The 20,214-nt window shown below is 39.0% G+C and overlaps 1 protein-coding gene across 1 annotated transcript in view; it reads left to right on the plus strand.

The window, feature by feature from the left end:
- NELL1 (neural EGFL like 1) overlaps window positions 1-14,478 on the plus strand; it is a 252,769-nt gene extending 238,291 nt beyond the window's left edge. The window contains exon 14 of the mRNA XM_036765115.1: window positions 14,237-14,478. Within this exon, the coding sequence (XP_036621010.1) occupies window positions 14,237-14,478 (242 nt within the window). The remainder of the gene's footprint in view (window positions 1-14,236) is intronic.
- The last annotated feature ends 5,736 nt before the right edge of the window (window positions 14,479-20,214 follow it).

The raw sequence follows: 20,214 nt of genomic DNA on the forward strand, positions 1-20,214 counted from the left end.
GCTTTACTATGCTGCTGTTTTCAGAGCTGTTTCTCAGGGTCTGCAAGTCTTTTATGCTTATAAGGTGGTATGATCCAGGGAGAGATGTGGTCCCTGCTCTTCTTGTCTGTTACTTTAGGTCTTTACTTAGGAGGGGCTCCTGTTCCCCTACAGCTATAAGTGCTAGTTCTCCTTTTAGCTCTGGAACTGTCACCAGGGTCCCTGCTCCCCTGTGACCAACCACAAGGGGTCCTCTCCACCCAGGAGCTATGACTCAGAACTGTGTATGGGCAGTAGTGCCAATCAGTGCCAATTGCACCCAGTGCCAGCGAAAAATCCCCTGTAATCTCTTTCTGACCGGTTATCCAACCCCCTTCTCTTCTCTGGGTTTAGCGTTCCTGAAGCTGCTACTGCTGCTGCTTTTGCTTTTGCAGCTGCTTTCAAGGTTCACTATGGATGCTGTAGCATGTGGTTTAGGATGGCTCCTACCCTGGTGTCATGGACCCTTCCTGCCAAATCTGAAGTTGTCTTAGACTGGAAAAATGTATCACTCTGACCTATTTTTGGTTCTACCGCCCCAAAATTGGATTTGAGGCATTATTTTGAAGTTGTTTGGGGGCGAATGTTGGGAAAGTCTGACTGGGTCGCCTCTACTCCACCATCTTTGTTCTATTCTTTCATCATTCATGATGTTTATACCTCTCACAGAGTGAACTCTGAGCTCCTCAATGTATTTTAGCCAATGGATTCCTCCCCAGCACGTCAATGACATAGCAACGTCACAGACCTTGCCCTCTGGCAGAATTGCTAATTGTTCCTTCTCTAAATAATAATAACTAACATTTGTAGAACACTACTTAAGGTATGGAAAGAACTTTACCTATATCATTTCTTTTAATCCTCACCACAGCCCTTTGAGGTGGCTATTAGCATTTTCCCATTTTACAGATGCAGAAACTGAAACTAAGTGTAGTAAAGGAACTTATCAGAGGGCACACAATTAATAAATGTCTGAAGAAGGATTCAAACTCAGGTCTTCCTGACTCTGAGTTGGCTCTCCATCTACTATGCCAAACTTTATCTCTTGCTAGTTTCTCTTTTCAGATCCTTCCCTGGATTCCTTCAAGTCCCAGCTAAAATCTCGCCTTCAACAAGAAGTCTTTCCCAATTCCCCTTAGTTCTAGTGCCTTCCCTCTGTTGATTGTCTCCAACTTATCTCTTATATATGACTTGTTCATATGTAGCTGTTAGCATTTTGCCTCCCCCCATTAGACTGTGGGATCTTTGAGAGCAGGAATTGTTTTCTTTTTCCTTTTAAAAAATTCCCAGTGTTGAACACAGTGCCTGGCCTGTAATAGGTGCTTAATAAGTGTTTACTAACTAATGGACTTAATGTTCCCCAGGAGCCTGTTTTTGCCCTTCCATTCAAGAACAATTCATTTCAACAACAATTTATTAAACCCCTATTATGCACTGGAGATACAAAGACAAAAATGACACAATATTTACCATGATGATCCTTAAACATCTTCTTTTTGCTCTTAGAAGCTCTTCATCATCAATCCATTCATTCCTATGACTCCCACTACCAGTCCCTATGTCTAGTCCCGCCCTCTATTCCAAACTCAAGACCTTCATCCCTAACCCCTTATAGACCTTCTCTAACTGGGTGTCTCTATAACATATTTTCATCAATAAATCCTCACACAAGTTCACTGTTTACCACTCTAAGCTCTTTCCTCCTTCACTATTTCTGCCTATAGCGACACTTGTCACTCATGTCTGTAAACATGGGATCATCCTTGATCTTCTCTTTCTCTCACTGCTCAAAATAAGTTTTCTAGGTCCCCTTGATTCTGTTTTTGGAACGCCTCTTCCATCTATATCCTCCTCTCTGTTCCCACTGCCCCCAGTCTAGTACCCCACCACCATCCACTCGGACTGTTGCAATGGCCTTCTACAGGTCTTCCTGCCTCTAGATTCTCTTCCAATACAACCTTTGTGCCATTTCCAGAACAATCTTTCTTATGTGTATATCTGACCATCTATGTCACTTTTGTTTTCAAAAATCTTCAGTGATTCCTTATTGCCTGCTGAGTAGAGGCGTTTTTATCTAATAGAAAGGGTGTTGGGTCTTTACTTAGAATCTTAGCCTCAGTGTGATATCTCTATGAGTCTGGGCAAGTTACTCTAAGTTGTTAAGTCTGTTTCCACATCTGTGAAACCAGTGAACTGGACTTACTGATCTCACAGGTTCCTTTGACCTCCAGATCCCATGATCTCATTAAGGTCAAATTCTGTCTGGCTCTTTCCTCAATCTGAAAACACCCTACTTTTCTAGCTTTATTTCACATTACTCCCTTCCATACACTTTATGCATGTGGAGGCAGCTATGTGGTGTAGTGGATAGACTTTTGGGTTTGGGATTCAGGAATTCCTGAGTTCTGATCTTGACTAAAACTTTTTTTAGCTGTGTGACTTCAGCCAAGTGGTTTAATCTGTTAGCTTCAGTTTCCATGTCTGTAAAATGGGCATAATAATAGCACCTTTCTTACAGGGTTGCAGCGATAACAAATGTGGTAACATGTAAAGTGCTTTGTAAACTCTAAAGTACTATGTGAATGCTATTCTTTATTATTATTGTTGTTATTGATTCTATGCTCCAGCTAAGCTGAACAACTCTTCAGTCTCCCTTCTTAAATACGGGTCATGCTCTTGCATCTCTGTATCCTACCTCATACTTCTCCTTGCACGTGCAATATTTTTCCTATTCATTGTCATCCCTACATTTAAAGCCAAATCAGTTGCGTCTCCTTCAGGAAGCTTTTCCTGATTTTCTGACTCATGATGACCTTTCACCTCATAATCATAGATGTAAAGTTGAAAGAGAAATTATTGGCCATTTAGTTCAATGACTTTTATTTTAAGGATAAGGAAGGTATGGCTCAGAGTAGTTGAGTGACTCGCTTAAGGTCACACAGGCGGATTCAAATTCAAGTCCTCTAATACTAAATCTAGTGTTCTTTCTATTATTAGTGTGTTTCCTGCTAGGTGGCACAGTGAATAGAGTACGGGCCCTGGAGTCAGGAAGACCCAAGTTCAAATCCAGGCATTAGCTATGTGACCTTGGGCAAGTCACTTGATCTCTCTTTGCTTCACTATCCTCAACTGCAGAAAATAGTATGTACCTTTCAGTGTTGTTAAGAGGATCAGAATGAAGTATTTGTAAAGCACTTAGCCATGTCTGACACATAGTAAGCATATAATAAATGCTTTTGCCTTTTCTTCCCTTCCTCCTTCCTGTTTCTTCAGAATCCTGGCAACCTGGAGAAAGTCATACTTAGAAAGAATATTTCATTTTCGTTCACCCAAGAACAAGCACTCACCCCCATTTGGTCTGTGCTTGCTTAATTTGGCCCTGAGAATATCTCCCTTTGAATCTTATAGGTCCAGCATGAACAGGAGCTCTGCTGCTTTGCCTGATTCCCAATGTAGACTCGGAGGGAAAACATTCCTCCTGCTCCTTCTCAAAGTTGCGACTGTTGTGGTTATTCTCCCTCAAATTATTTATTTTGTCATATTTTGTATTCACTTTTCTGTACACATATCATTCTGCCCCAGTAGATTATAAGCTTCTCGAGGGCAGGGACAGCTTTGCTTTTGTGTTTGTTTCCCCAGCACCTGGCTCAATAGTTTGGACATAGCAGAAGTTTCATAAATGCTTGTTGAATTAAATTGAATTAAATTTCTCTCCTCAATCAGTTTGGTTGGGTGGATAAGGGCGCCTAGGAGAAATCTAAACTGCATAAAATCACCTTTAGGGGGCTTCCAGTTCCCAGCTTTTGAAATAGGAGTCATGCTCTGGATACCACCTTCTCTCCGAGTGGTTGTGAAGAGTTGGGAAGTTAATTAAATACCCACATGGTGATTGTCCACAGGCATGCTGAATCTAAGGGTGGTGGGCAAATGATGGCATTTGAATGTGTGTGCTAGGAAGAGGTTCTCCTATTAGCTTTTGCCTTATGAGAATGAGTGCTTTCCTTATCATGTTAATTGTCTTAAACAGTTGCATTTGGCCATCTGCTTAAAGGAGTTCTGGAAAAGAGGTCAAGATGAAAGAGAAGGCAGACCAATATCACCTAATGAATTCGATTTTAATTCTCTGTAATTCCTGATGAGAATAACTGAGAAGAGAAATACTATAATAATAGCTTACATTTATAGAGTAAGTTTTGTGAAGCATTTTACATATGTTATCTCTTTTCAGCCTTGAACTTTTGGAGGTAGGTTGTGTTATTATCCCTGTTCTACAGATGAGTAAATGAGGCTTAGAATGGTTACGTGACTTTCCTAGGGACACACAGCTAGTAAGTATCTAGGATGGGATAAGTGTCCTGGGCTTGGAGTTAGGGAGTCCTGATTTAAATCCTCCCTCTGAAACAGACCAGTATCCTGATCTTAGGTAAGTACTGATCTTCAGACCTCAGTCTTCCCATCTATTAAATGATGATAATAATCCATAGCTTACCTAGCTCAGAGTGTTGTTGAGAGGCTTAAATGAAACAATCTGTACATAGTGTTTGGTAGTCCTTAAATTCATGTGTAAATGCAAGTTACTATTGTGATTTTTACTGTGTGTAGAGCTTTGCATTGGAAGAGATATGTTGTTTAGATAAGGAATGGTCCCTGTCCCATGGGGCTTACAATTTAGTAGAGGGATGTTATACCAGCACAGATAGCTATATTACTCTACACATGAATACATACATACACATATGTATATAGATACATATATTCATCCATATGCATACATGTTGAATGAACCATATTTAGTGTGTGTATATGATTCATTCAGTGCATATATACATTATATATACTATACACATAAAATGTGTGTTTATGTATACATATATGTATACATACATGTATGCATGTATTTGAATCTGTGATTTCATTGGAATAGGCAATTCCTGGTGTAGAAATCCTCTCCAGCAAAACAAATTAGGAATTTAACCTATAATTTATGGTTACATTGAGAAGTACAATCTGTGAATTAGAACTTGTCTTCTTTAGAAGGCTCATCTTGTGTGAAATTGGTCTTAAATTCCCCAAAATTCCACCAGTAGAGCCCAAGTTCTGACCAGTGGTACCAAGATATAATGAAGGAAGATAATTTCAGGGCCAGGACAAGATGATACAGTCCAAGTGAGTTAGAGAGTTTGTCTCTGGATGAGTAAAATAAACCATTCTTCCTAAACATGGTTGTATTTGGCTGGAGGATGTTCTGATGATTCAGGAAGAAATCAATTTGACCAACAGATTAAGCATGTTGTTTAATTCTATCCTAATACTAACTGCTTAGAAAGGGATGTTGTGAATCTGTGCATCCTTCTGTTTGTATGTAGGTTTGTGACTGTGTGTGTATATACACACATGCACGCATGTATATTTGTGTACATATAGGTATAATACACATATATAATATGTATATATACATGTATATATGTGTGCATCTGTCTATTCATTTTAAAATTAGCTCTAATATTCAAAGAAAATCTAGTAGAGAAACATTAAATTACAATAAAAATGTAAAGGTTTCAAGTATGGACTTGCCAAAAAATTGTGTAGCTATAATCCTTGTTAAGTGCCCCAGGGCTCATTAGCAGATGGTTGACTCTCAGGTGATAATCTTTTATCAGTCATAGTAATTCATGAAACATGGAAAGGTTGTTTTCATCAGTAGAGGAGGAAGTGCTCACTCTGCTAAAATTGTCAAACTTCTAAACCTCAAAGCAAAAATTAAGCATCCTTGAAACCTGGGAAATCACTTCAGAGTCAATTTGAATGTCCCCCATTATAGCTGTGTATCAGTTTGAATTGTCATGATGTTGTGTGATGTGGTGGAGAGAGGATCATCTTTCCTCTGACACACACTAGCTGTGTGACCATGGGAAACTCATTAAACCACTCTGTGCCTCAGGCACAGACTTGTGTGCTAAGTCCTATACTAATGAGCTAGAGGGAGTTTCTATGTTGGAATTTCTCTAAGCAGAATGGAATCATAGGCTCTTCCCATCTGCATTTCTAGATATTTGAATATTTGAAATTAGGTAGTTCCAATTTGCTTTGGGGGGGCAACTGAACTTTTCACTTTTAGTTTGCATTTTACTTTTGTGTAAACCAGTGACAGCCCAGTTCCCTTTAAGTTGAAAGAGTGTGATGTAATGGAAAGAACACTTGGAATAGTATCAAGAGCTGAATTTGAGTCCCAGCTATGCCATTTCTCAGTTCTATGATGCAAGTCATGGCCTCTTTGAGCCTCATTGCTTCAAATGTGAAACAGGGAGAGAGAATCAAGGTGCATGAAAAACTTCCAAATTATAAAGCTTTATGCAAGTAGGAAGAGCCCAATTATTCACTTATTATTGGGATATTCAATTATCTCAAGAAAATTGAAATTTATCATAACAAAATTAATTTTATTTCACTGTAATTTGGACAAACAAATATGGGCAATGCAGTCCTTTCTAGGGGGAGAGATGTTAAGAAATTAAACAAGAAAGGTTTATCCTGAAGCGCTGAGATGTTGTTTGATGAGCTGCAGTTTCCTAGCTCTGTGACCTTCAGCAAATCACTTAATGTGTCTGGGACTCAGTTGTCTGGGGTGTAAAATGAGCTATTCTGGTGTTCAGCTCCCTAGTTAGATTTACACAAAAGAGGAAGGCAGAGATGTAACTAACCTCTCACCATTCCCACCTAATCTTATCTGAGGGAGGGAAGTAGAAAAAGTAGAAAAAGAAGAGAAAATAAAACAAAACAAATGAACAAAGAAACATCAGTGGCCCCTGCTTACCTTGGTTGGGATTCTGACTTATACTAGACTCCAAGCTGTTCTGATCCCCTCATGTCCTCCTCTCCCTAAACTTGGCCCCAGCCACTGCTCTGAATTTGAATCCTGCCTCTTGCCTTCCCTTCTGGTCTTGGTATTCCGATGAACTCTGATTTGACTCTGCTCATTTTCTGCTTTGTTCTCTCATTACTCTTATAACCATGTCTACTTTCCCCAGGAGGACTCTTCTTTTGGCCCTGAGTCATTGCCTTAATTCACTAATCCAGTCACCTTCACTCCCTTGGAGACTGAGGACTGTTATTGGTTCCACACCTAAACCAAGGGAACTCATCCTCTGCTTGCCACCCCCTACTTCTTCCTCTCTTTCAGCAGAACCCCAGAAACCACAGCACTATAGCAGTGGTCTTTAGAGAATAAAACAGCTTACACAATCCCAGTGTAAGAGCATTACAAAAGACATTGAATATCCCCTGATCAGCCTGTTTCCTATCTCTTCTCAGAAGGACTAGGCATCTATGTTGACTCTTGTATGATTCAGCTTTTGCATAAGACTTGGGGATAGTTATATTCTGATCCCAATATGTTGCTTAGGAAAGGTGTATGCACCCAGCCATAGGCTTCTGCCAGGCCCCAAGCCTAGGCTCTCTTTCTCTACCAGGACTATTGGGGTGATCTTGCTGATGAAGCAGAATAACTACCCCCAAATTGTATACTTAACCAATTCTCAGCTGTGCTTATTCTGAACAGCCAGATTTACTGACCAGACTATTAATAGAGACTTTGTAAGCTGTGTGGGAAGAAAGCCTATTCAGAAGGTTTATATGGCTTTCCCCCTCCCCCAGCAGAGCCCTGGTGCTATTTGTTAAGAGGAATAGTCAGTTATGACCCTTTTACCACCTGGGACCAGCATCCACTCCCCTTGATATTTGTTGTGCTAGACCAACTGGCAAGGCCAATGTCGTTCACTGAATTGGACCTCAGGGGATAATTCAAACTGATCCAGATACTGGTGGGTGAGGAATGGAAGATGGCCTTGTAGACCAGTACAGCTGCAAGCATACTGGGTTATTATGTCTTTCATTCTCTTCTATGTCCCTATCTTCTTTCAGAGGTTCATGAACTTTGTAGTATAAATCTTGCTGGGGTGGTTCGGTGGCCATCTATCTTGATGACATCCTCGTCTATTTCTGCAAACCTGCCTTGTGTATTGAATCAGTGCAGACCATCTTGTAGTACCTAAACCATTAATTGATGTTCCCTAAAGTGGAGAACTATCAGTTCAAGAAGGAGTAGTTGCAAAAGAGATAGTGGAGGACGAGATTCCAGTTTAAGCACAGGCCTTGGATGATTTTTGAGGCTCCTTCCAAATTTGAGTTGGCGATTCTGTAAGTGGGAATCTTGGAGGGGCAGCACATGATTGTCTCGTGTGGAGTCTCTTCAAGTGCTCAGAAGGTGAAGCTTACATTGTAGTAGACAATGCCTGTGTGATGAAAGACCTTGTGGAATGTTGCCGTCATTTCACCCCCCAAGTTTTCTGCTCTGACAACACTATTTGATACTTCTTGAACCACTTACTTCAAGGCTTTTTGGTGGATTCCATAGGTGGGAAGAATGTTCCATGGCCTTACAAACTGCTTCGCCTTGATCTCTGTCATGTTCTACCTTTACTCACAGAAACGGTTCATCATGAAGACAGATTGAAGCATCCAATAGAATGGTTTTGGCCATCCTCTCACTCCTTCTACCATTCTTCCCAACACCCCAACCTTATAAATAATTCTCCCAAAACTTGGCTACTACGGAAAGGGTGCAATAAGGGAAAATAACTTTGAGTGGAAAAGTCATTTTTGACTATTATAAGTACCCACATTAACTACAAATGACATATGAAGGAAGATGCTATCTACATCCAGAGAAAGAATTGATAAATAGAAGTATGTATAGAATGATTTTACATATATATATATATATATATATATATATATATATATTTACACCTCTTTGGGTTTAATGGTAGCCATCTCTAGGGTGGGTGGGGGGGAGAGAAAAAATTTACAAGATAACATATTTAAAATGAATAGCAAGTTGTACATCATTGATTTGCAGTTTCATGTGCAATCATCTTTTTTATTATATTATGTATGAAGGACAAGCAACAATGTTATGGAAATGCTTGTTTTATTTTGTAAATTAAAAATAAAAATAAGAAAAGAAAGAGCTATCTGCAGTCAGAGATTCATTTGAGGTAGAAAATAAGCATCTGGAGTGAGCATGGCACTCTAACATTATCTATTCTGCCCATAGCAACATGGAGTACCTGGAAACCACCTAGATGTTTGGCATCGCCATACCTATCGCACATTATTTTTCATGGTCACTACTTCATCATCACCTATATTCTAAGATATTTCAGTTTGTGGGCAGATGCACTGTTGTGTAAAATTTGGACCTTCCTACAAATCATAAAATTTAACTTCAGCTGAACCTGTGAATTCTGATCTGCTAATAATAGATTTGAGATATTCAATCCATCTGAGGCTGAGATACTACTATTCAAAGGTTTGATTTTTATGCCTTGTCTGCACATTGGATAAAGACAATACTCTTGGAGGAGGAGGAGGCTTTAGAGGCTATCTAAATGAGGAACTGAGGCCCAGAGAAGTTAAATGACTTGCACAGAGTCACTCAGATAATAATTAACTGAGATTGGATTAGAACTCTGGTCTTTCTGACTTTCCGATAGAGTCCAGCACTCTATCCATTACAACATGGTAGAAGGTGAGTGATGGGGTGTATGGATCCCTCACCAAAGGGAGCTGGGGACAATTGTCTGCATCACAAGCCAGTGCAAAATCCACACCTAATTCTAGGTTCATAGAGACCATATAACTACCTCCAATACCCAATAGACTGGCAGGGTTATGGGTCTGAGGAAAAAAAAAACATGGGAGGCTATACTTAATATGTTTGTCCCCAGAGCTGGTTAAGGCCTGACACCAGTGCTATATCTCTGAGCCATGGCCTCAGGTTCCAGAGAGGTATTCTTTAAAGAGGGATGGTAGTCAGTCTCATGGCAACCTTGCCCTAGTAGGCAAAAAGTGGACTTGGTTAGCATTTCCTCACTATAAAAAATGTTCTTTTGGTTTGTTGTATCAATATTTGGTCTGGAAATTGTATCAGCCAAACGATCATCTTGCTGTTACCTACTGCTTTTGTCAGTGTTTGCAATTCCAGAAGACTCCCTGGTTCTGAATGGCTACTGTGAAATATTTCCTTTCCCTTTGGGCTTATATTCTGTTGAACTCTGAGAGCCTGACATGATGCACCCTCTAGTTTACTTTTTCTGATTAACACTTGGGTTATGATGATTTTACCTAGAGGTGATTCTTTCTTCCAACCATTTTGATTGTCTTAATTAAACCTCATACAGCTGGGGACCCAGGACAATCTAGGTGATTTATAAAACCCTTTCAGACAGTGTGTCATAATTCCCCAAAGCTAAAGAATCAGCACTACTGGCAGACTCATTAAACTTTTGATCACTAAGTAAAAGTGGAAGCCCCCAAATGCAGACCTTTAAGAAGCTGAAAATAATCCCTGAAATTGAGGTTATTCTCTTTAAGGTATAGCAAGTGGTAACCTAGTCTTGCCATATTACAAATTTCAACAAGGGAGATAATTGTCTCCCTACATTCTGAGATATTTATTGGTTAGGGGCACATTTTATTTTATTTTAAACTTTATTGATGACTTTTGTTTTTACATCATAGTCCTTTCTTGATATCTGTCACCCTCATTAGTGGATTTTGTAGCAAAAAAAAAAAACAAGCAAAACCAACCAACCTGGTGACTGAATATAAATAGCATATTCAGCATTCTGTACCTATAGTTACTCTCATTTCTGCCAAGAGAAGAGAAGCCCTTTTCATCTGTTCTGTTCTTTGGAGCCAGGGTTGATCATCGCAATGAATCATGTTTTGGCTGCCTTTATCTCTTGTTTTCATTTGCATTATTATGGCTCTAGAACTGTGAGCCGATGAAATTATGATCCTATGATCTTTCTCATTATGGAATTGACTACCATCCTTCTTAAGAGAATGTCTCTATGGAAATTGAGGCTATGGCTTGGTGAAATAGCATGGGTGGAAGACTTTAATAGTTCTGCCTCCTTAACTCTGCATCAGTTTATAAAGTCCTTCCCATACTTCTCTGAACTACTCCTTGGACAGCAATAATTATCTGTTACATTCATGTACCACAATTTGTTCACTTATTCCCTAGTTAATGATCACATACTTCGTTTATAGTTTTCGAAGTCATTAAAAGTGGTTTTTTGAATATTTTGGTATAATACAGAGCCTTTTTTGGTCTTTGACTTACTTGAGTTATGTGCTTAGTTGAATTAAAGGGTATGATAAGTTAAGTGACTTTTCTAGCACTATTAGAAATTAATTTTTGAGAGCAGTTGGATCAATTCACAGCTCTACTAACAAGTATTAATATGCCTGTTTTCCTTTCCAAGACAACCCCTCCAACATTGACTATTTCTGTCTTTTATCCTCTTTGCCAATTTGATAGTGTGAAATTAAATTTCAGAGTTATTCTAATTTGCATTTATCTTATTATTAGTGGTTTGGAACATATTTCATATGGAAGCTGATAGTTTGCAGTTCTTTTCAGAGCTATTTATTCATATGCTTTGATCAGTTTTTCTCTTGGGGGTATAGCTCCTGGTCTTATATAAATTGTCAGCTGGGTTATATAGTGGCTAAAATGTTGGATTTGGAGTCAAGAAAATGTTAGTTAGAATCCTATGCCAGCCACTTACTAGCTGTATGAACCTGAGTGAGTAACTTAACATCTCCCTGATTTAGTTTTTTTCATGTTTAAATTGGGATAATAGGAGCACCTACCCCAGAGGGTATTTGTGTGGATTAAATGTGGTAATATGTAAAGTGCTTTGTAAACCTTAAAGCGCTATATAAAAGCTAGCTATTATTGTTGGTATCACAGAAGTATGTATATGTGTCTACGTACATATATATATGTCTGTATATATTTCTGTTTATCCTTTATGTATTTTGTTTTATAATTTCTTGATTTCCCATAAAGTCATTAGCTTCCATTTGCTCCATTCTAATTTTTAAGGAATTATTTTCTTCCGTGAACTTTTGGGCCTTCTTTTCCATTTTGGCCAATTCTGCCTTTTAAGGCATTCTTCTCCTCATTGGCTTTTTGGACCTCTTTTGCCATTTGGGTTAGTCTATTTTTAAAGGTGTTATTTTCTTCAGCATTTTTGGGGTCTCCTTTAGCAAGCTGTTGATTCATTTTTCATGCTTTCTTGTGTTTCTCTCATTTCTCTTCCCAATTTTTCTTCTACTTCTCTTATTTGATTTTCAAAATCCTTTTTGAACTCTTCCAGGGCCTGAGACCATTTCATATTTTTCTTGGAGGCTTTGGACGTAGAAGCCTTGACTTTGTTGTCTTCCTCTAGCTGTACACCTTGATCTTCCTTGTCACTAAGGGCATAAGAAAATACCTTTTCAGCAAATCTGATTTTCCCCCATTTGTTCATTTTCCCAGCCAGTTTCTTGACTCCTGAGCTCTTTGTTAAGTGGAGGCTGTACTGCCCCAGGCTTCAGGGGTTTTGTGCAGTTGTCCTCAGAGATATTTCTAGGGACCTGTAAATTTTCAGTTCCTCCAAAGTGGTATGATCAAAGGAGAGGTGTCCACTCCTTTCCTGGCCTGCTCTCTGGTCTGTGAGCAACCACAAGCAGTCCTTTCTGCCTTGGAACTGCGAGGAGGACTGCCTCTCTACAGTCACCATAAGTTCTGCCATGCCAGTACTCCTCATTGCCCCAGGACTGCCACACAGGACTGTGACCCAGATCAGCCACTTTATTCTCACCCCCCATCTGTAGGCCAAGAGCTCCAGAAGCAGCCACTGCTGCAGCAGTGGCTGCCACCACTGTGGAGCTGGGACTGGGGCTGAGGCTGGGGCAGGACCAAGCTCCCCTCTCATCTGGGTGAGAGACCTTTCCCACTGACCTTCTTTGGCATTTGTGAGTTGAGAAGTCTGGAAAACTCTCACAGCTGCCAGTGATTCAGTGCCTCAAAGCCTGTCCCAGTCCCATCTGTGTCTGTGTGGCCCATGCTGGGCCGAGATCCACTCTGAGCCTGGCCCAATGGACCCTTCCTATCAGCCTTCCAGATTGTCTGGGGCTAGAAATCTGCTTCACTCTGTCATTTTGTGGTTTCTGCTGCTCTAGAATTTGTTTAGAGTCATTTTTACAGGCATTTTGATGGGTTTTGGGGAGAGCTCAATCAGGTCTCTGCCTCCTCCTCTTATGTATTTTGGCTATCAGGGTATTGTCATAGATATTTATTACAAAGTTTTTTTTTTCCCATTCCAATTTCTCTTATTCTAGCTGCATTGATTTTGTTGGTAGAAACATTTTTTTTTTTGCTTATGTAGTCTCATAGCTATTTTGTTGATTATTGTTTCCTCTATCCTTTGATTAATAATTTACACTATTTCTAAAGTTCTGAAAATTCTCTAATTTTTAAATAACATGACTTTTTACATTTAAATCACAAAAAAAACCACATTTGGAACATAGTGTTCAATGGGGTTTAGTTCTTTTAATTCAAACCTCCTTTAATTCTTGCTTTATTCATTATTTCTTTTAGGATTCTAGACCTCCTTTTCCTCCAGATGAATTTTCCTATTATTTTTCTACTTTTTCAAAGTAACCCTTTCATACTTTGATACAATACTACATCTGTAAATTAACTTAGTACCATAATTTTTATTTTGTTGGTATAGTCTGACTATAAAAATATATGTCCAGTCATTTATTATTGTCACTAACATTAATAATAATGATAAAATTATTTATTTTTGGAGCATCTTGTAGTTGTATTTGAGTATTTATTGTGTCTTGATATATTAATTACCAGGTATTTTATGCACTATGTGGTCACTTTGGGTAGAATTCTCCTTTCTGTAGTTCCTTCTAATGTTTGCTAGTATTATACAGGAATGTTAATGGTTTCTGTGGGTTTATTTTGTTTCTTGATACTTTTTTAAAGGTAAAACTATGATTCCCTGATTCTACTTATAGGAGATTATGCACACAGGTTTATACATATATATACACACACACACATATATATACATATATACACATTATATATGCATATATATGCACACACATATGTGTGTATATAATGTATATATATGCACATACATGTACATATACACAGTGTATTATATATGTATAGATATATATGTGTGTATATATATACATATATATGTATATATATTATATATGCTTTCACATTCCTATCATTTAGGGTCTTTTCTTTCTTTTATTTTAATATGAGATTTTTATGTGCTTCTTTTAGGCCATAACTTTTGTGCAGAAGGACCCAAGTGTGGTGAAAATTCTGAGTGCAAAAACTGGAACACCAAAGCTACCTGTGAATGCAAGAGTGGCTATATCTCTATCCAAGGAGACTCTGCATACTGTGAAGGTAAACACAATATTAACATAGCCATTTCAGTGAAATCTTCTGAGAAATGTAATGTCAAGTGCCAGATTAATGGGAAGAAGCTGTCACAAAACTGGGATTTTATGTTGTTCTAAATGAAGATTTCTGTGGGATTACCTCTGCATACCTGAGGTGCCAAGCAGATGGAAATGATGTCTTGTAATAATCTAGTACCTTTATGTTCCTTAGTATTCACTCCTGCTTAAGACAAATATAACATGACTAAAGGTAATTCAGGAAAGATAAAGCAATGAGAGAGTGTGGACATGAATATCTGTGTTCTGCAACCTGGTCCCATGATTGCCAACTATGCCAAGAGTTTCAGGTATATTAATGTAGTTGGGATGATTATCAATTCTTTGTGTTCCATGATGAATATCAATTGAATGCAGCCTGTTCTTGGAGGTATTCCTTTGTGGTTGTGATATTAATTGTTTTCTAAATTTTGACATCTCTGTGAGGATGGTTTATTGCCAGGGCTTTTTTCTGGGATTAGCTTTATTAAAGTCTAATACTAGGGACAGAAACCACTAGAGTGCTCCAAGTAGTAGGCAGATACTTCAGTTTCTTTGTCACCTTTTGTGTTTCGTATGGGCTTGATGGTTGAAACAGAAGAGCCTAAGATCATTAGCCTCAAAGGTCTTGAGCTTCAGGTACTTATTTGACAATCCGCTGTCCCTTGACATGGTAGAACTTCTTTCATAACTTTGTTGATTCCTGTTTTAGTGCCCAGATAAAACCAGGGATGGTCCCAAGGCCATTCTTACTGTAGATTAGGGATAGTTCTTGTTCATTGGCATTGGGGCCCACTTGGAAGAAAAAAAAAACAAGCCAAACTAGCAATGACCATAACCTACTGTATGATTAGATTGAGTTGGGTGGGGCAGGTAGGCTTAGGAGTACCTCAACTATAATTGAAAGGTGTATAGCAGGAGTTGTCCCAATAGGAGCCTGGAACACTGGTTTAGGGGAATCTGGTAGCAGCTCAGAGTTCTATATTTTTTCCATTTGAAATGATCAGATAGAACATGACCAATCCACTAATTTCTGCCATCTTCCTGATTAACAAATATCACTGTAAAGTGGATTGAAGTCATCAAACTAAGGTTCACATAGGAAAGCCATCAGTGCTACAAGTCAAAGTACTGGCAATAGGTACCCCTCCATAAAGAATGGGACTCAGAGGTAGCATTTTAATCTCTAAGAGGACTTAAGGAAACAAGATAGGACTCCATGGACCTGAAAATTAGAGTAAACTTTGGGGGAACTAAGATCCTAGAACTCCAATATGGGAGGAAATACAGGAGTACAATTTTTGGCACAAGTAAAAGTCATAGTGGGCTTGGTTATAAAGAACAATCTGTATATAGACTGAATTATCAGAATTGTGTTATAGAATCAAAATGGGACTAAGGATATATATGTATACATATGAATATAAAGACACATGCATATACATACACACATATATTATATATGTATAGATATGTGTGTGTGTGTGTGTATATATATATGTATAAGCTTTCACATTAGGCATTCAACTTATGGGTTAGTAGAAAGAACACTGAGTTTGGAGACAGAAGGCCTGGGTTTGAACATTGGCTCGGCCACTTATTGGCAATGTGATCTTGGCAAATCATTTCCCTTCTCCAAGTCCCAATTCATACAATTATAATTTGAGGTTGCACTAAACAATCTTTCAGATCTCATGATCTAGGAGTACTTACCTTTCCACTGCCTGAGAAATTAATTGGTCCCAAAGCCTGAGGGATAGGTGCAGTTGAAAAAACAAGGTAAAGTGACCACAGCTGTAGAATGGGAATGATAGAGGGAAAGATAGCTCATGGGAACCCCAGTAATCATAAAAGTGACTTTAGTCTTCCATTGGAAATGATCAGATAAAACATGACCAATCAGTTAATTTCTGCCATCTTCCTGATTAACAAAGATCACTGCAAAATAGACTGAAGTCTTTAAGCAAAGGTTACATTGTCCCTCATCAGGTAAGTCATAAGGAGGATTCTTCAAGTCTAGATGGCATTGGGGTTCCCTTCTAAGTCAGAGATTCTATGAATTAATTTGAATTCTAATTTCTAGTATCTAAACCACAGAAATTATCACAGGACTGTGGATTTAGAGTTATAAGGTATATCCGATGTCATCTAGTCTAGGCCATTCATTTTATAGATGAGGAAACTGAGGCCACAGGGATAAGTGACTTAACCAAGGTCATACAGACATATGAGGGGGGATTCGAACATACAGACTGCTCCTGTGATTCCAAAACCAGGGAATTTTCTACTGCACCACTATGAATCTGATGGATGTGTTGGCCACATTAAATATGTTCTTCCTGCCCTGGACAAAAATTGCAGGGGCATCTTGAATGTTCTCAACTGCACTGGATGTTTGTCTGCTATTGATTTAATATTAATTGTTGCCAACAGTGGTGAATTTCTCACCATTTTCTCACTATAACCACAATCTGCAATGGCATATTCTTTTAATAACATGACACATCCCTTGAGGATTTACTTTGGCTAAAGCCTTCATGATGGTTACTGTGAAATTTCTTTGAAATTGTTTTTTCTTTTATCTCAAAATCTGGGGATAAGTTCCTGGTCTGTAGCATTGTTCCTACTATTCGGTCTCTGAAGAGTTTCTCCGCTAACTCTAGGCGTTGTAATGGCAGTTGATACATAGTTGTACTTCTTTCACCTTTAGTTTTCTTGGTAGCTCAATTTTATAGATTTATTCTTGCTTAGAGAGATTTGTCTTTTGGCAGACTGATCCCACCAGATTTTACTTTTGGCTGTTAGTTGCTAATATTCAGAGTTCTAGTATTTTTGCTGACTCCTTTCTTTTTCAAGTATATAAACGTTTTTTTTGGATTTTGATACTTTCATGACTCCTTTACCTCCAAAATGTTATTGCTGATCTCCTAGGGTCAATACTTTATATTAAAGTAAAATTTCACTTTCAGAGCTTTTATATTGTTTTTTTAATCAGAAAATTAACACCAACCTTACTTGAAAAGAATCATGACTTTAGGTGCGAGTATTCATTTCACTGAGTACATTGATTTAAAATTCATAGATATATTGTTAGGTGGGAAGTTGGAAGCCATCTGGTCCTATCCACTCTCTCCTTGCCTCTACCTTTTGTGAAGGAAGAAACCACAGATTTGAATTTTGAGCAATGTGACATAGTGGGGAGAGCTGGAGCTCTGGAGGCGGAGGTCCTGGGCTCAAATTCTGACTCTGTTGGTGCCCTGCAAGTGATACCTTGGACAGGTCACTTAAACTCCCCGTGCCTTAGCATTAGTAGAGGGAGTTTCTTCATGTAGAGTTCTCTGAACTAATTAAATCATAGGTCTGACACTCCACACTCAACTCTCCCCGCCCCAACAAACATACAAGCAATGATTAGTAACACTCATATTACTAATAGTCATGGAGAATATATGGACAGTGGTAGCATAGCAGGCAAGAACCTTATAAATCAGGGATGCTGATCTGGAGCCTGAGAACTTTTTATTCTGATAATTATTTCAATATAACTGGTTTCCTTTCTAATACTAGGCATTGAATTTTATGCATTTAACATTATTTTGAGAAGGGGTCCAAAGGCTTCACCATGCTGCTAGAGGAGTCTGTCTGTCTGTCTGTCTGTCTGTCTGTCTCTCTCTCTCTCTCTCTCTGTCTCTCTCTCTGTCTCTCTCTCTCTCTCTCTCTTTCTCTCACACACCACACACACACACCACATACACACACATATACATACACACATACAGAATGATTAGAACCTGTCACAGAACATTTAATCTAGCCTCCTCAGGTTACAGATGAAGTCACTGAGGCCTAGAGGTGATAAGTGACTTGCTTAAGGTAGGGGTACCAAGAATGGACTCCTTTCTGGATCTCTGCCATGCCATGTCAGTGGGCCTATATGGTTTAGTGAAACTATGTGCTATGCCATGCAGGGGCAGCCAAGATGGACAGGTCATAGTGGAGAGTTCTGACAATAGGTGACCCATTGGAGAAAGGAAATGGAAAACCACTGCAGTATCTTTGCCAATAAAATCCCGTGGCCAGTTGCTATGTTCCACAGGGTCACAAAGAGTTGGACATGATTGAATGACTGAACAATAACAACAGCAACCAGAAATAAAGGCCATTTTTCCAGATTCACTAAATCCAGTGTTTTTCTGCTACCTCAGAGTTGCCTCACTCAACTTTTGTGGCAAGGATACGGCCTGGGTTTCATACTTTCTCTCTGTGTTTATTAAAGTTCATCCCACTCTGAGGGCCCTTTCATTGCTATGTTTGGTCTTTGGCACTTTTCTCTCACTTCATCTCCAGAATCTTTCTCTGTGGTAATCTGACTTGCCTGGAGGTAACAAAGAAGCATACCAAATGTGATAAGATTTGGGGGGGGTTGTAGCTTTTGCTTGATGCTATTTGTTTACCTTGCTGGAGAAAGAATGAGGTGCTGGAGAGGGGCCACAGACAGATTGTTTTTAAGCCCACTGAAATGGAGTGAAAATGGATCCATGTTGTAGCTACCCTGACGAGCAAGACTGGCTTGCAAATTAAAACAAAATATTATGTGCATTGTTGGGGCGCTCTCAAAAAGACTCCTTATATACTCAGGGGAAAAATAGGCACAGAAGGCTTTCCATTTTCCTTAACTTCCTTAACTTCCAACGGTCAGAGTTGAGATATGGTATATTAAGGAACTCCTGTACTGCTTCAATTGTAGGAGAGACCACAATAGACAGTGTCAAGATTCCTGGCCAATCAATAGGGGATAATAGGACCCTTTGTCAGCTAGGATACAATTCACAGCACTCCTCTTCATTTTGTCTTATTCGAATGAGGCAGGAGCATTTCCCATATTGAAAAGTGCTTTGGTTGGGTTTTTAGTGTCTTAGGAATCCAGAGGCAGCAGGGTCTGAATCTTTTTCTGTGTGACATTGTCTGCAATGACCAGGTCTTAGATAGTGTTTGAAACATTACCTGTGAAAATTTGGAAAGTTTAGCAGTATAAACAAACAAGCTGATTTGGTAAAATCACTAGTCATCCTGCAAGGAAGTGAGGAGGCTTGAGCGTGATTTAAATCCTTGTCTTCATGTTATTTCTTTAAATATTGACCACCTAGATGTGGAATTCAGATAAATACAGAGCTGCATTAAAAAGTGGAGATTTAGGGCATTTTTCTGCTTTTATGGCCATTGAAGGGAGTATCCAAGAATAAGGGAAGGTATGGGAGTTTGTGTGGTAAAGGGGAGAGAGCTCTGAGTCTGGAGTCAGAGGATCTGGGTTTAAATCCTACCTGATACTTCCTGTGTGACTTTGGGCAGTTTTCACTTAACCCCCTTGGGTTTCAGTTTTCCCATATTTTAAATGAGGGGATTAGGAAAAAAAGTTCTCTGAGATCCCTTGTAGCTCTAGTTCTATGATCAAATGATTTCATTTCTAGTCTTACCTCTTCTGCTACCCCCATCACCTTAGGTGAGTCACTTAGCCTTTCTGAGGCTCAGTTTCCTCACCAGCAAAATGAGAGGAGTTAGATAAGATGGATGTTTAGATCCCTTCCAGATTTAAATTTTTGATCCTATGATCCCTATATGCAAGGCACTGCTCTAGGTAATGCGAAGATAAAAGCAAATCAGTCCCTGCCATCAAGAAGCTTATTTTTCCTGGGGTGGATACTAGAGGCAAAAGTTTTCTCATAGGTTATCTCATTTTATCCTTATAATAACCTTAAGAACTACACGATGGGACCTAGAAGAGTCCCATTTCACAGATGAAAACACTAAGCCTTAGAG

This window comes from Trichosurus vulpecula, chromosome 6, assembly GCF_011100635.1.
Source record: "Trichosurus vulpecula isolate mTriVul1 chromosome 6, mTriVul1.pri, whole genome shotgun sequence".
In the NCBI taxonomy this organism is placed as follows: Eukaryota; Metazoa; Chordata; class Mammalia; order Diprotodontia; family Phalangeridae; genus Trichosurus; species Trichosurus vulpecula.